This window comes from Petaurus breviceps, unplaced genomic scaffold, assembly GCF_028583685.1.
Source record: "Petaurus breviceps papuanus isolate PSGF00001 unplaced genomic scaffold, PetGlider_PUasm1.0 90451, whole genome shotgun sequence".
In the NCBI taxonomy this organism is placed as follows: domain Eukaryota; kingdom Metazoa; phylum Chordata; class Mammalia; order Diprotodontia; family Petauridae; genus Petaurus; species Petaurus breviceps.
Window position 1 is genome coordinate 2,019,016 of NW_027187258.1, and position 12,952 is coordinate 2,031,967.

A 12,952-nucleotide genomic window follows, 5' to 3' on the forward strand; every position below is an offset into this window, starting at 1 on the left:
CCTCTACCCCTGGATGGGGAAACCCTGGAGTCGAGGAGAAAGACTCTAAGTTTCAAAAGTCATAAAGTAGGAAGTAAGCCTCATATGAATGTGTTATTAATTCCCTTAGCTGAAAACACACCTCCAGGTATATCCTGCTATCAGTTAAACAGAATCCCCATATATTAGAATGCTGTTCTCTGACCCAAAAAGCCAAAGCACTGACTGACTTCTACCAGTCAGAACTCTCCAGGGCAATTCAGATGCAAAGTCCTTCAGCATGAGCAAGTTTCCTCCTCTCACCTGGACTCCGGTGTTACTGTGACTTTCTAGCTCAGCTTTCTTTCACTGTTCTGAACAGAGTAACTACTGTTACCAAGCCTGTGCTACAATCAGATTTGGAAGCAGTCAGAAGGGCTGGGTTCAAGGCCCACCTCTGTCATTAGCTGCAACTTCAATAAGGCCACATTTTTCTTCTATGATTTTTTTTTCAACTGAAAAGAAACTAGTTGTGACGAAAAAGTTTTGCAAACCTTCAGGCTTCATACAAAATATAGAAGATACTAGCTGAACAGATAAGAGCGAGTAGCTACTCTTGAGGTTAAGCCACCAGACCTAGATGCCCTCCTAAAAGCACACAGGGAGTTGCAATGTCTCTGGAGAGATGCCAGGCTAATGTCCTCATTTTGGGAATGCCAGGATTTAGGAAAGCATTTGACAAATTTTCCTTCTATTCCCTAGGAAAATATGGACAGTTGTGTGTTAGACAGTGGTACTATCAGATAGGAGTTCGAACCAAACCCCATCATAATGGCCACCATTTAAGTGCCTTATCTCATCCAATCTTCATGAGAGTTATGCCAAAGAGTAGGCTGCCCCAAGGGACAACATCTCCCCTCCCCCTGGAGGTCTCTGAGCATAGGTGACGTGAGATGGACTGTTTTCGTCAGGTTTAGGCTAGAACAGATGGCCTCCGAGGTCCCTTCCAATTCTGAACTGGTCTCAGCTCTCCCATTAACTAACTCCATGCTGATGGTCAAGCCTTTAAAGCCTTCGTGGGCGTCAGTTTCCCCATCTGTAAATGGCCTGCTCTCTCTAAACGTCACTCATTGATCAGCCATTCTAAAACCAAAAAAGAACAAACTTTGCATACAGCAAGTACTTAATAACTGCTCGTTGAGGAAAAGCTTGGCTATCTTATCTGGTGGTCACCATTCCCTCTCCTTGGAAACTCTCTGCAGGTCACTAGAGCAGCAACTCGTTCAGAGAGCATCAATGGAAAAGGCGACACTTCACACAAGGAAGCTTTCTACCAGCTAACATTTTTGCTGTTGATCAGTTGGTTCAGCCATGTTCCACTCTGTGACCCCAGGTGGGATTTTTGGAGCAAAGATGCTGGAGGGTTCGCTTATCATCCCCATTATTTTCCTTCTCCAGCTCGCTTTACAGATGAAGAAACTGAGGCAAACGGGAGAAAGTGACTTGCCCAGCCTCACACAGCTAAGAAGTGCTGAGGCTGGATTGAAACTTGCTGATTCCAGGCCCAGTGCCCTAATAGCTGGGCCACCGTGCTGCCAGTTTGTACAAAGAACATAACTTAGTTTGTTTTGGAATACCAAGGGTCATATGAGCTATTGTTCTGCAATATCAGCTGTACTAACACATGCCAGACATGAAACTGCAAGGGCCCAGTCAACGCTCCGGACCTTTGCTGCTGGCAGGGCGTCCCTGCCGCTGCCTGCCAGCAGTATGGCTGCCTGCTGTCCGTTCCAGTTCCTGTGGTCTGTTATTCTGATGCTCTTCTTGGGGGAGGGGGGGATGGGGGAGACATGAATTGTCTAAGTTAGCCTCTCCTGTGAGCATGGGGCTGATTTTGGAACATTTCTTTCAGTAGCCCGAAAGCTTGTTTTGGTTTACTTCCTGATTTTCTGGCTGTTAGCAATTGAAAGGCTGTCAGTGAAGGGAGCTCGAAATGCACAATCATAATTAACATCTTTGGGTGTTCTGTAGTTCAACATTTTATAGTTTAGGAAAAAATTTAAGACAACCACATTCTCTTCATTAAAAAAAAAGATACAGCCAAACCCTTTTCTAGTGAACACAAAGTTTATCTTCCACGTAAAAATGTTTAATCTTTTGCATAATGGACATCATACCTAAGGCACTGTTAACCCCTAGAAAGAGCATCCATGGTACCATTAGGACAAGACTCAGGCACAAGGACCTACAGACCATGAGCAGCTTGAGAGCCTTGGCTCTGGAGAAAAGCACAATCTCAGCTGTTCCCAGTGTTACAACAGAAAGGAGATGAAAGGGGATAATGTTACTGACTCTTGCTTTAATCAACATCATAGGCTAGTCATGTTTCAAGTATATAGAACTGCAAACTTAATTAGCACATCTGATCATAATCTAGAATCCTGATAGTCAGAAGGCCTGGGTTCAAATACAGCTTTGAGATTCACTGCATATTGGACTCTAGGCCCCTAGCTCCTCTTCCATGAAGGTAGGGATGCTCTCTAAGGAACCTCTCCCTTAAGTTGTCACTCTGATTGTACAAGTCATTTTCCACAAAATCTGCCTGTAACTTCTAGTCTTAAAACAAAACCAAACCAACCTGTGAGGCTCAGAAAGGTTAAGGGATTTGGCCATGGTCACAGAGCTACAAGTGTAAGGGTAGTTTGGGAGGCATCAGAAATTTTATCCCACAAGAAAAAGCTCAAGTGGGTGTGTTTAGTCTCTAGCAGAAGAAACCTTGAGGGAAAATGGCTGCTGCGTCCAAAAGTTGGAAAGATGACTTCTTGGGAAAAAGGTTAGACTTGACAGTTTTAGATCAAAGGACATAATGAATGTGCAGAAACCTTCTTTCTGATTGCTCCAGCTGTCCGACAATAGAATCACCTACACCGATATGCAGGGAGCTACCTGTAACTGGTAATGTTTTAGCAGGGCTTGGAAAATTATTTACTAAGAATTCCTGTATTGGTAATGAAGCTGTGCTTAACAATCTTTAAGGCCATTTCAATTAAAAATTTTTTTTTTATTTCTCCTCCTTTTAGATGAGATGCTCTTAACCAGAAATGGCTAGGTGGCACGGTGGATAGAGCCCTGTGCCTAGAGTCAGGAAGATCTGAATTCAAATCCCCTTTTAAACATTTACTAGCTGTGTGACACTAGGCAAATAATTTAAACTCTGTCTGTCTCAGTTTCCTGAACTATAAAATGGGGATAATAATAGCATTTACCCCCAGGGTTGTTGTAATAATCAAATGGGATAATCTTTATGAAGCACTTAGCGCAATGCCTGGCCCTTAGTAGGAACTTAATAAATGTTTGTTCTCTCCCCACCTCCACTTCCGTGAACTCGGATGGGAAAAAATTACATCTTTACTTCAATGTAATATTTCCTTTGCAATTCTATGTATTTCATTCTATCCATTTAATTATACAATTCTGAGAAAGGGGCCATAGGCTTCACCAGACTGCCCCCAAAAGGTTCAGAAATCTTGTTTTGGATGGATTGCTTTTTCTTTTTTAAATCCCTAAATGTCTAACTTGTCAACTAAAATCAGGGCATCCTCCAAGATAAGCAAACGTCAGCACAGAAGCCAGGAGTCAATGTGAATATTGCTCCTGTGCTTTTGGAACAGGTGACGACAGCCTTAGCAACAGCTCTGGCTTTGCAGTCACAAGGGCTAAGTATGTCTAAAGAGGAAGCCATCTCCAGCAGATGAGACACCCTCGTGGCTGGAGAGGGATCCCCCAACACTACTGCAGGGTGCTCCCTCACCTTGAAAGATGCCTTTTATGAGAGGAGCAACTGCAGTGTTGAAGACTTCTTCCTGCTCCACTGATGGGTCAAACACAAAGTCGTAGGTGAAGCATTTGTCCCCACTGCCAACGACTACCTAGAAGAGCAAAGAATGGGCAGAGGTGAGCCGGGTGCTGACAAGCCCCACTCACTGGGCAAGGTCAGTGGTGGCGGTGCCCCTCACCTGAGGCTCTCCAGGCACAAAGGAAAGGCAGGTATGGCAGCCTTCGTCCAGCTCCTTGGGCAGAAGTGGGCGGCAACGCAGGGCCACCTTGACTGGGATGCCTTTCACCTCTTCCTTCATTTCTGGCTTCGAGCTTTGATCCTGGCAGCAAGAAAAGGGAGGACTGTTGAGGGGTCCTGCCTGGAGGACCACCTCACAACTGCCGCCATCTCCTCCCCTCGCTTCCCGCACAATTGCCTCGACCTCTCCAATCTCCCAATCTCTTTGGCCTTCTCAGAACCACCTCAGTCTCCTCGGCCTCTTCGTCTCCTTAGCCATCTCATAATGGCCCCGATGGCTTTGGGGAAGGGGACCTCCCCGCTCACTAGCCCTTCCTCAGGGCCCCACCCCAGATCTCCACTCCTTTATTCCTGGCAGACCCCTCCCGCCGTTCCGCCGTCCCGGATTCCGGATCGGGGCCCGGGCCCGGCCCCATCAGGCGTTTCGAATACACCTTGTCCCGGACTCAGGCGTCACGGGCCCCCCATCTCAGCCCCTTCCCCCTCCGCGCCCCCTCCGGTCGGTTCTTCCCGCGCCCCCGCACGCGCCTCCCGGTTCACCTGCTGGCTTCCGGGGTTCCCGCCGCCGAAATCCTTCCCGAGGAGTCCTGGGCCGCGTCCCTCCCGCCGCACCTTTTAACCGCCAAGTTTCAAATCAGCCTGGGCGGGGCCGGCCTATCCACGGGCCGACGCTGGGGGCGGAGCCTCGGCGAGACTCGCAGCGCAGGCGCACGGCCCGCCGGGTCTCGCCCCGCCCCCCCGGTACCCCGCCCCGCCCCGCCCAGGGAGACACCGAGGCTGGGCTGGGCTCTCCCGAGCTCCCCGCCTGTCGGGGTCCTCTTTGCTTCCGCTTCCGGCTCCCAGTCACCGGCACGGGCGCCCGAAAGTCCAAGCTGGCGGTGGCGCCGGAGCCCCAGTCCAGGTGAGGCTGCTGCAGCGCGGGGAGGGGGCTGGTCCATGGGGCGGCAGGGCGCGGCCAGCTGTCAGCGGGATGGGGGGCGCCGGGAGAAGGCAAGGGAAGCCGAGAAGGTTGGCTCGCCCTGGCCAAGGGTTCCTCCAGCCCAGCGCCTACGCCTCCCTGCCCCTCTGCATCTAGTGAGCCTGGAAGGGCTGGCTTCACGTCCTGTCTCTCACATCTCCTAGTTTGGGACCCTAGGCACGTCCTGTCTTCTCTCGGTGCTCCTTGGCCCCTCTCAGAGACTCGAAGGGGCATCGAAGGGAAGGGAATGATCATTTCTTAAGCGCCTACTGGGTGCTAGGCACTTTACAAATATTTGATCCCCACAACGACCCTGGGAGGTAGGTGCTATTATGATGCCCATTCTATAGTTGGGGAAATTGAGGCAGGTGGAGGTACAGTGACTCCGTCAGTGTCAAGCAGCTAATAACTTTCTGAGGCTGATTTTGAACTCAGGTGGTCTTGATACAGGCCCAAAGCTGCATCCAGTTCATTTGCAAAGCCCTTTTCAAATACCTCCTTTTTATCCCAATGAAATAGACATAGGGGCCAGACTTGGCACATATGTGTATGCACAGGCCTTTGGAATGTATGGTACGCAATAGCATGAGCTGTTGTATGTAACCCTCTTTCTAACCAATCTATCAGACACTGCTGCTGCTACTATACTTAAGGCAAAAGAGACTCTTGAGAGTGTGTGTGTGTTGGCATATGGTGCCCCAGACCCAGAACCCACTCCCCTTCCTAAGCCCAGCTTTAAAGATTTCCTTATCAGAGCCAAGCTAACAGCCAAAGGGGATTGGGGGGGAGGGAGGAGGGAGGGTTTGGCTCAGATCACCTTGGCATCATTCTGATGCCCAGGTTGAACTACAGAATTTTAGAGCAAGAGCTGGAAGGGGCGGCAGAGGTCATCACTCTTATTTTCCAGAGGAGACAACAAAGACCCAGAGAGAGGCAGTGATTTCCCCAAGGTAGAATTTGAACCCTGGTCCAGAACCAGCACTCTCTCAGTCAATTGTGCCCTGGTTTGACTCCGCCTTCTGATCTGAATACCAGTTTCTGTTTGTGCCCCTCAGCCCCTCTCCAGAAATGGAAGGCCAAATTCCTTATGATGACTACCCAGTGGTCTTCCTGCCACCCTATGAGAATCCCCCAGCCTGGATCCCTCCTCACGAGGTGTGTTCTTATCCATATCTTCTTGTGTGGCGGCACTTGGGGAGTGGGGAGGCTGCTGTTCCTTAGGGGTTTGGTGCCTGGAGGATAAAATAGAGTCAATAGGCTAAGGCCTAGAATGAAGCAAATCTGCCTCACTGTCCTGCCTGGGAAGCTTCTGTAAGGGGCCTCTTGACATCCGTTTCTAGCCCTGGTAACTCTTATGTGGAATAGTAAATTTTCAGTGTATGCATCTCCCTCGTGAAGGGCCCTTCTAAACAACCATTTCTTATTGTTGAGTCGTTTCAGTCATGTTCAACTGTGACCCCATGTGGAATTTTCTTGGCAAAGATACTGGACTGGTTTACCATTTCCTTCTCTAGCTCATTTTACAGATGAGGAAACTGAGGCAAACAGGGTTAAGGGACTTACCCAAGGTCACACAACTAGTAAGTGTCTGAGGCTGGATTTGAACTTGGGAAGATGAGTCTTTCAGATTCCAGGCCCAGTGCTCTATCCCCTGTACCACCTAGCTGCCCAAACAACCATAGTTATACTGTACTCTAATTTCTGCCCAACCTGTCCCCTTCCAGGGCATTGTAAATGTGTAGAGCCCAATGGTTTTCGTTTCATCAGGAGGACAGGACTACTATTTGCCTGCTCAACTGGTTGGCATTGGTGGGCCTCCTTGTGCCGTGGCTACTTTCTCTTGGCCTGGCTCCAGAATGATCTGAAACTAGAACAGAGGGAGGACCCCTGGAAAGGGAGAGTGATTCCCGGGGATGGGCTATGTGTTGCAGAGGGTGTACCACCCAGACTACAACAATGAACTGACCCAGTTTCTGCCTCGGACCATCACCCTGAAGAAGCCCCCAGGAGCCCAGGTGAGCCGGGGGGGCAGCCTTTTCTGATGGCAGCTTTCAGTGTTGATGCTTGTCTTCGGTGCCTTTTCTGTTCAGTCTCTTTCACTGTCCTCTTCTTTTCCAGTTGGGATTTAACATCCGTGGGGGAAAGGCCTCCCAGTTGGGTATCTTCATCTCCAAGGTGGGTCATCAAGGAAGGTCACCTCCTGCATTGCATCTGACCAGGACATCTGAAAATAAAACTGTGCCTGGCCTTCGGCTAGGAGATGAATGCTCTGTTCACTGGCAGCAGACCCATTTGTCAGTTTGATCCCCCTGACTGCCAAGTCAGTTTCCCCCATCTGGTTCATACCCTCTTCCCTACAAAGCCATTTTCCTACACCAGTCACATGTGTCTTTCATATTCCTGACAGGTGATTCCCGATTCAGATGCCCATCGGGCAGGACTACAGGAAGGAGACCAGGTCCTAGCTGTGAATGAAGTGGATTTCCAAGATATTGAGCACAGCAAGGTGCATGTAGCATGGCTGGGGGGTATGGGCCCTTGGCCTTGGATGGGTCAGATTGGGCAGCTCAGGAAATGAAGAGTAGCACACAGCCCATGTTGGGGGGCGGTTGTGGCCTGTGTCTCTCCTTTTTCCTAGCTCCTTCTGCCTTTCAGGCTGTGGAGATTCTGAAGACAGCCCGAGAGATCAGCATGCGGGTCCGATTCTTCCCCTACAGTACGTTTCTGAGGGACAGGCCCTGGGCTCTGGAGCCTATAGTCCCAGTTCCGTCTGTAATTGCCAGGGGCCCTGGGTTAGGACTCTTTAGCAGCAGAGACTGGGAGAGGGGGAGGCGGGCTGTCTGCCCTGCCTTCCCATGGGTTCTTCCATTACTAGATTACCATCGCCAGAAGGAGAGGACAGTGCACTAGGAGCTGCACTCTACCCCTGCATGTAGAATCTACCTGAGATACCTGAATGACTTGGGAAGCACCTGGGAAGCCCTCGCTGCCCCCAACTACACTGTGCTTTTCCTCATTTTCTGGGTGGGCTTCAGGCCTAGTAAAGGCAGGGGAACATTTTTAGGGGGAATCCCCTTCCTCTGTGCAAGCACTGATCTGAGCCAGGGAGCCCAATGGAAACCTCATCTTCCCCTCCCCAAAACTGCACCCCTACCCCCTACCCCCTCCAGCTAAATAAAAGGAAAATCTGGATTCCTGCTGATGTGGCTCTGTCATTTGGACTGGACAAATGCCAGATTCAAGGCAGGGAGGGAGTAGAGTGTGCAAGGCTTTGTAACAGGCAGGAGTGACACTCAAGTGAGTTAGGGTTAAGAAGGAGGGAAGTCACCCTAGAAACCACCAGGGAGGCTAAGCTCTACATTGTCAGCTCCTCTACAGGCATTGTGCCTAAGAGGTTCTGTTCTGGGAAGAGCCAAGGCTTCAGGGGCCCACTTTCACTGATGCTTCCATCCCCAAAGCTTAGTGGGGTCAGCACAGGCCCCACCCCAGATCAGGACAGCCTTATCTGCCGTCTCCCACACTGGCTCCTGCTCCCCTCACTCCCTATTGGAGTCGGATACATGAAAACCTGGGTTGCCACCGTGTGGGGCACGAACCTGAACAAAAAAGGAAAGGACAGCAGAGCACTTCTAAATTTGGAATTTGAGACCCCAAGTGGGGCTGAGGAGAGCAGCACCCACTACCGGGCCCTTGGACCATGCTTACTCTGACAGATTCTTTGTGATGCTGTCAATGATAGAAAGACCTGAGGTTATAAGCACCAAAGGCACACGGAAACTAGCAAGCCAAGGAAATTACCATTAGTAGAAAGATAATTTGCCTCTTAGGTTACTGCTTCATTCTCCCGATCATATCAAGTCACCCTTGGGATCAAGCCGATTCAGGCATGTGAGGGCAACTTTTGGGTTCTGTAAGGCTCACCAGGTGCCCAACCAGAATGGGCAGTGCTCGATCCACATTCTTGTGTCTAGTACTAGCCATTTCTTGGCCTCCTATGTTTAGCTAGGGGTCTTCAACCTATACCTATAGATGGCCAACAGCCAAGCTCACCAGGTGTGTGCTGGAGAAGTTCATGAGCTGACACTTGGCAGCCCTGCCCCCTCTCCCCGAGGTCCTTCTATTCCAAAGGACTTCGGCTAAGGCTCAAAGCCTTTCCCAGATATCCCTCTGCCCAAAGGCAGGCAAGGGAGCTCTGGGTGCTCTGGTCCCAGGCTTGGGCAGGAGCCCCTGCTCGCAGGATGGCCCGTTTGTAGGCTAAGCACTCCCTCTCCTCAATAACCCAGTACCTTGGGAATCCCCCCACCAGAGGGCGTTGCCCTGCCTTCCCGGGCACAATCGCCCAGGACCTCAGTGTGGCCAATTTAGTTGATATCAGAGGTTTCGGGCACTCTAAAGTCGCAGGGGTTCTGGCATTTGCGGTCATGTAGTACATTAAAATATCGTTTCCCTTGGCGAAACCTCGACGTCAATTTGGCACCGAAGGTTTGTGATTGGGAGACACAAGTAAGGTCCTGCCCACCAGGTGGCGCTGGTGAGCAAAGCCCTAGCCCATCCCTTCATCCAGCTTCCAGGAGCCAGCACCCCAGGGCCCAAGGAAAGCTCAGCTCCTCCCCAAAGGCTCTGGGCACAGCTGCCCACCCCATTTCTGAGCATGGCTGGCAAACGTTAGCGAAGGCCCTCGAATCTACTCGCGGTCTGGCCGGGCCTGCCGAGGTAAATGGGGTGGGGGCTGCTTAGACGGAAGGAGGCCGGCCACAGGCGATGGGAGAGAGCGGCGCCACCTCATTAGCTCCCAGGCCTCTCCCAGGCTGGGAAGCCCTCCCTTCGGCCTTCTTCCTTCCGTTTCCCCCACGGCTGGAACGAAGCTGCTTAACCACTCCCCTGTCTCTAGGCCTGGAGCCCCCTCCCCCAGCATGGGCTGGCTTCCCATCACCCTGATCTTCCGGGCACCCTGTGCCCTTCTGGGCCGCCGCCCCCACCTTTCCCAGCCCCTGGCCCACCCGGCCCGGCGGCGGCGGACGCTCAGAGGGCCCCGCCTCCTTCCTCCCTGCCGGGGATTGGGTGGAGGGCGCCGGGGCGACAGCGGGGCGGGCGGAAACTTTCCAAGAAACTCTGGGGGACTCTGGGTAACCTAAGCGGCCCCTTCCCTGGCAGCCCGTACAGCTCTAGCACCCTGCTCTGGATGGCTTGAAGGACAGGCGTGCCGGGAAGCCGGCCGGTCCGCGGGGCGAGGCGGAACCGGCGCTGGTTTCTTTGGGAATGAGCCGCCTGAACACGCTGAACACGCCCGGAGCAGGGCGGTCGGAGGGCAGGCCGAGGCCAAGACGGGGGCCGGCTGAGCAGCGGGACGGAGCCCAGACGCCGCCCGGCAGTCGGTCATTCTCAAGCAGTCCGTGCGTTCAAAGAAAATCGGTCCGAATCTGGCGTTTGCTGCAAGGAGTACCGGCTAGAGCACCGCGGGGGAGCTGATTGGCTGAGCCTAAACGGCTCGCCCCTATTGGTCATACGGAAAGGCCCATCTTTGCGGCTCCTTCGTGATTGGCCGCTCTAAAAAGGCCCGGGCTGCCAGGGAAGGGGCCGCTTAGGTTACCCAGAGTCCCCCAGAGTTTCTTGGAAAGTTTCCGCCCGCCCCGCTGTCGCCCCGGCGCCCTCCACCCAATCCCCGGCAGGGAGGAAGGAGGCGGGGCCCTCTGAGCGTCCGCCGCCGCCGGGCCGGGTGGGCCAGGGGCTGGGAAAGGTGGGGGCGGCGGCCCAGAAGGGCAGAGGCATTCGGCGGGGGCCGGGGGCGGAGACAAGCCGTTTATTTAAGAAGTGAATGGGAAGGGGAAGATAGGGGCAAGGGGGGCTGCTAGGGGCGGGAGCCGAGCGAGACCTCCGCACCCGGGTTAGGAAGGAGGGCTGGAGGCCGTCCGCACCAGGCTGGGAAGGGGTCGCCGGGGACCGAGCTCCGGAGAGGCCGGCCTCCTGGGGGCTGCAACCGGCCAAGGGGCCGCGTCTTCCCACCTTGATGGGCTGCGGGGTCAACGCCTGGGAAAGGGAGGCGAGGGGCGGAGCGTGGAGGAGGAGGTGTAGCGCCGGCAAACAGACCCCGCCTACGGGGAGCTGGGGGCGGGGCTACCCGAGGACGAACCAGCCGAACGGGGCGGGGCCCTCAGCAGGAGCAGCTGCCGCCGTCGCCGCGGTCGGCTTCCGGCTCGCTGGGCTTCTCCAAGACGATCTCCACCACTGGAGAGGGGTTAAGGAAATTCAACAGCAGTGGGCGGGGCGGGGGAGGGAGGGAGCTCAAGGACTGGGAGCCCGGCCCGGGCTGCCGGGAGGCGCACGTGCGCGCGCGTGTCTACGTGCGTGCGCGTGCGCACGAATGTCTGAGTGTGTGTATGTGTCTGTGTCTGTCTGTCTGTGTGCGTGCGAGTGTGTCTGTGTGTGCTGGAGGGAGGTGAGGGTGGGAGAGGAACCAGACAAGCAACTCCTCAGGGCTTAAATGAGTAAAGTCAGCTCGATTTCCCTGCCTCCGACCAAGGAAGCTTCTGTGCCTCCCTGCCCCCTCGTCCTCCCTCCGCGTGCCCTCATGAGGCTGGGAAACAGGATACTTTCGCCTTGGCTTTGGTCTGAGACAGTACTCAGGAAAGGGAGAGCAGAAGCCACTCGGATGAAGAGCTAGGGAAATACGTACATGCACGCGCACACACACACAATCGGGTTTGGATTTGGGGGGTGTCTGCGTGTGTGTCGGGGTGACGTGGGGGCCAGGGGAAATGGAATCTCTGGGACTGTATATGACCCAAGGGCAGTACTTGTCCTCATAAAAGGACGGGACGGCAGAGCCTTTTCTCCAAGACAGTAAACACCAAACAGCTAAGGGCAGGCTGAAATAGGGCCGCCCCCAAGGGGTTACCTGTTTCACATTGTGTCCAGTTTTGGCACTAGTCTCAATAAACATTACATTCATTTCCCTGGCTCTTTGTTTTCCCTCCTCTGATGTAATTTGCCTGTACAGACCAGAGAGGGATGGGTTCAGATAGGGAGGTATAGAAGACCTTTTATGCCCCAGGAACGGAATTTTCCAAGATAGTCACTAGCAGAGGGCCCCTGGATTTATCTCTACAGGAAGTCTGTAAGGCAGCCACCTACGGTAAATCTGCTCTCCCTCGCTGGGCTTCTCCAAGATGATCTCCAACCCTGGAAAGGGGTTAAGGAAATTGAAGATCAGTGGGCGGGGCGGGGAAGGGAGGGAGCTTAGGGACCGGGGGCCGGCCCGGGCGCAAGTGCGTGCGCGTGCGAGATTGGGCTAAGAGCCCCAGAATCACTAGGCTCAAGACTGGGGCTGCTGCATCCTGGCAACTCTTCCCTGAATCCCCCCAATACAGCCCTTGAATCTCTCACCTCTTGTGGCCCAGGTCATTCTTGTTTCCTACCAACATGCTGATGATATCTGCACCTCGTTCTGCCCGAATGTCATCTATCCATCTGCTTGTCTGGTAAAAGGTGCTGAGGTCTATAAAGAAAAGGTATGGGGAGGCCAGGATTCTCTGGAGAAGAGTTTCCCCCTAACCCTTTTCCCACTTTCCATCCCAGGAATTCACGAAATCCCAGGGGATCTACTTGTGATATCATAAACAATCACAGCAGCAGTGGAATCCCAAATGTAGCCGGGGATGAGGCTTTGGAAGCGCTCCTGGTCAGCAGTATCCCATAGCTGCAGCCTGACCTACAGAGAACAGATACAAATTCAGTGCCATACTAACCAAACTCCCAAAAGGTTAACAGCCTTACACAACTACACAAAACAAATGTTCATTTGGAGGAACAAAAGATCTAGTATCCCAATGAAAAAAGGGCTGAAGGGGGCCTATTACTGCCAGATTTCTAACTTAATTGTAGAACAGCAATAAAAATGATTTGGTGCTGGTTTAAAAAAGTTAAAAAGTAGATCAGTGGAACACACTAGATAAGCCAGACCC

At 52.9% G+C, this 12,952-nt stretch overlaps 3 protein-coding genes across 10 annotated transcripts in view; 1 reads left to right on the top strand and 2 right to left on the bottom strand.

The window, feature by feature from the left end:
• The window catches only part of KIF4A (kinesin family member 4A), a 69,643-nt gene extending 64,919 nt beyond the window's left edge, over window positions 1-4,724 (bottom strand). Inside the window, exons 1-3 of one of the 2 annotated variants that reach the window (XM_069062440.1) lie at window positions 4,574-4,724; window positions 3,975-4,115; window positions 3,770-3,887 (exon numbers count right to left, since the gene is read on the bottom strand). In XM_069062440.1, coding sequence (XP_068918541.1) covers window positions 3,770-3,887; window positions 3,975-4,094 — 238 coding nt within the window. In that variant the 5' untranslated portion in view covers window positions 4,095-4,115; window positions 4,574-4,724. Of the gene's footprint in view, window positions 1-3,769; window positions 3,888-3,974; window positions 4,116-4,257; window positions 4,490-4,573 lie in introns of those variants that run through there. The other variant, XM_069062442.1, reaches the window with a different exon arrangement.
• A 54-nt stretch (window positions 4,725-4,778) lies between these two features.
• On the top strand, window positions 4,779-8,182 carry PDZD11 (PDZ domain containing 11). 4 transcript variants are annotated; one of them, XM_069062455.1, is made up of 9 exons: window positions 4,796-4,934; window positions 5,156-5,311; window positions 5,844-5,941; window positions 6,047-6,146; window positions 6,923-7,006; window positions 7,110-7,166; window positions 7,399-7,497; window positions 7,647-7,707; window positions 7,867-8,182. In XM_069062455.1, the coding sequence occupies exons 4-9, from the start codon at window positions 6,060-6,062 to the stop codon at window positions 7,899-7,901; spliced, it is 423 nt and encodes a 140-aa protein (XP_068918556.1). In that variant the 5' UTR covers window positions 4,796-4,934; window positions 5,156-5,311; window positions 5,844-5,941; window positions 6,047-6,059; the 3' UTR covers window positions 7,902-8,182. The 4 variants fall into 4 exon arrangements, with proteins under 4 accessions (XP_068918558.1, XP_068918559.1, XP_068918556.1 ...); XM_069062457.1 differs by lacking the exon at window positions 5,156-5,311 and having other exon boundaries at window positions 4,779-4,934; window positions 5,832-5,941; XM_069062458.1 differs by lacking the exon at window positions 5,156-5,311 and having other exon boundaries at window positions 4,779-4,934.
• Window positions 8,183-10,799: 2,617 nt separating this feature from the next.
• Window positions 10,800-12,641, bottom strand: RAB41 (RAB41, member RAS oncogene family). Of its 4 annotated transcripts, none has more exons than XM_069062463.1 (5): window positions 12,616-12,641; window positions 12,375-12,486; window positions 12,123-12,170; window positions 11,582-11,648; window positions 10,800-11,216 (listed from the first exon to the last, which is right to left on the bottom strand). In XM_069062463.1, the coding sequence occupies exons 2-5, from the start codon at window positions 12,391-12,393 to the stop codon at window positions 11,084-11,086; spliced, it is 267 nt and encodes an 88-aa protein (XP_068918564.1). In that variant the 5' UTR covers window positions 12,394-12,486; window positions 12,616-12,641; the 3' UTR covers window positions 10,800-11,083. The 4 variants fall into 4 exon arrangements, with proteins under 4 accessions (XP_068918564.1, XP_068918562.1, XP_068918561.1 ...); XM_069062461.1 differs by having other exon boundaries at window positions 12,594-12,618; XM_069062460.1 differs by lacking the exon at window positions 12,616-12,641 and adding an exon at window positions 11,887-11,980 and having other exon boundaries at window positions 12,375-12,507.
• Between the last annotated feature and the right edge of the window lie 311 nt (window positions 12,642-12,952).

Bases quoted from the DNA above. Each gene is read 5' to 3' on its own strand.
- PDZD11 (XM_069062457.1), top strand. From the start codon at position 6,060: ATGGAAGGCCAAATTCCTTATGATGACTACCCAGTGGTCTTCCTGCCA. The intron at 6,147-6,922 runs GTGTGTTCTTAT...TATGTGTTGCAG, and splicing joins CCTGGATCCCTCCTCACGAG to AGGGTGTACCACCCAGACTA. The intron at 7,007-7,109 runs GTGAGCCGGGGG...CTTCTTTTCCAG, and splicing joins AGAAGCCCCCAGGAGCCCAG to TTGGGATTTAACATCCGTGG.
- RAB41 (XM_069062459.1), bottom strand. From the start codon at position 12,412: ATGTTGGTAGGAAACAAGAATGACCTGGGCCACAAGAG. The intron at 12,171-12,374 runs GTGAGAGATTCA...ACCCCTTTCCAG, and splicing joins AATGACCTGGGCCACAAGAG to GGTTGGAGATCATCTTGGAG. The intron at 11,981-12,122 runs GTAGGTGGCTGC...TGGTCTGTACAG, and splicing joins CGAGGGAGAGCAGATTTACC to GCAAATTACATCAGAGGAGG.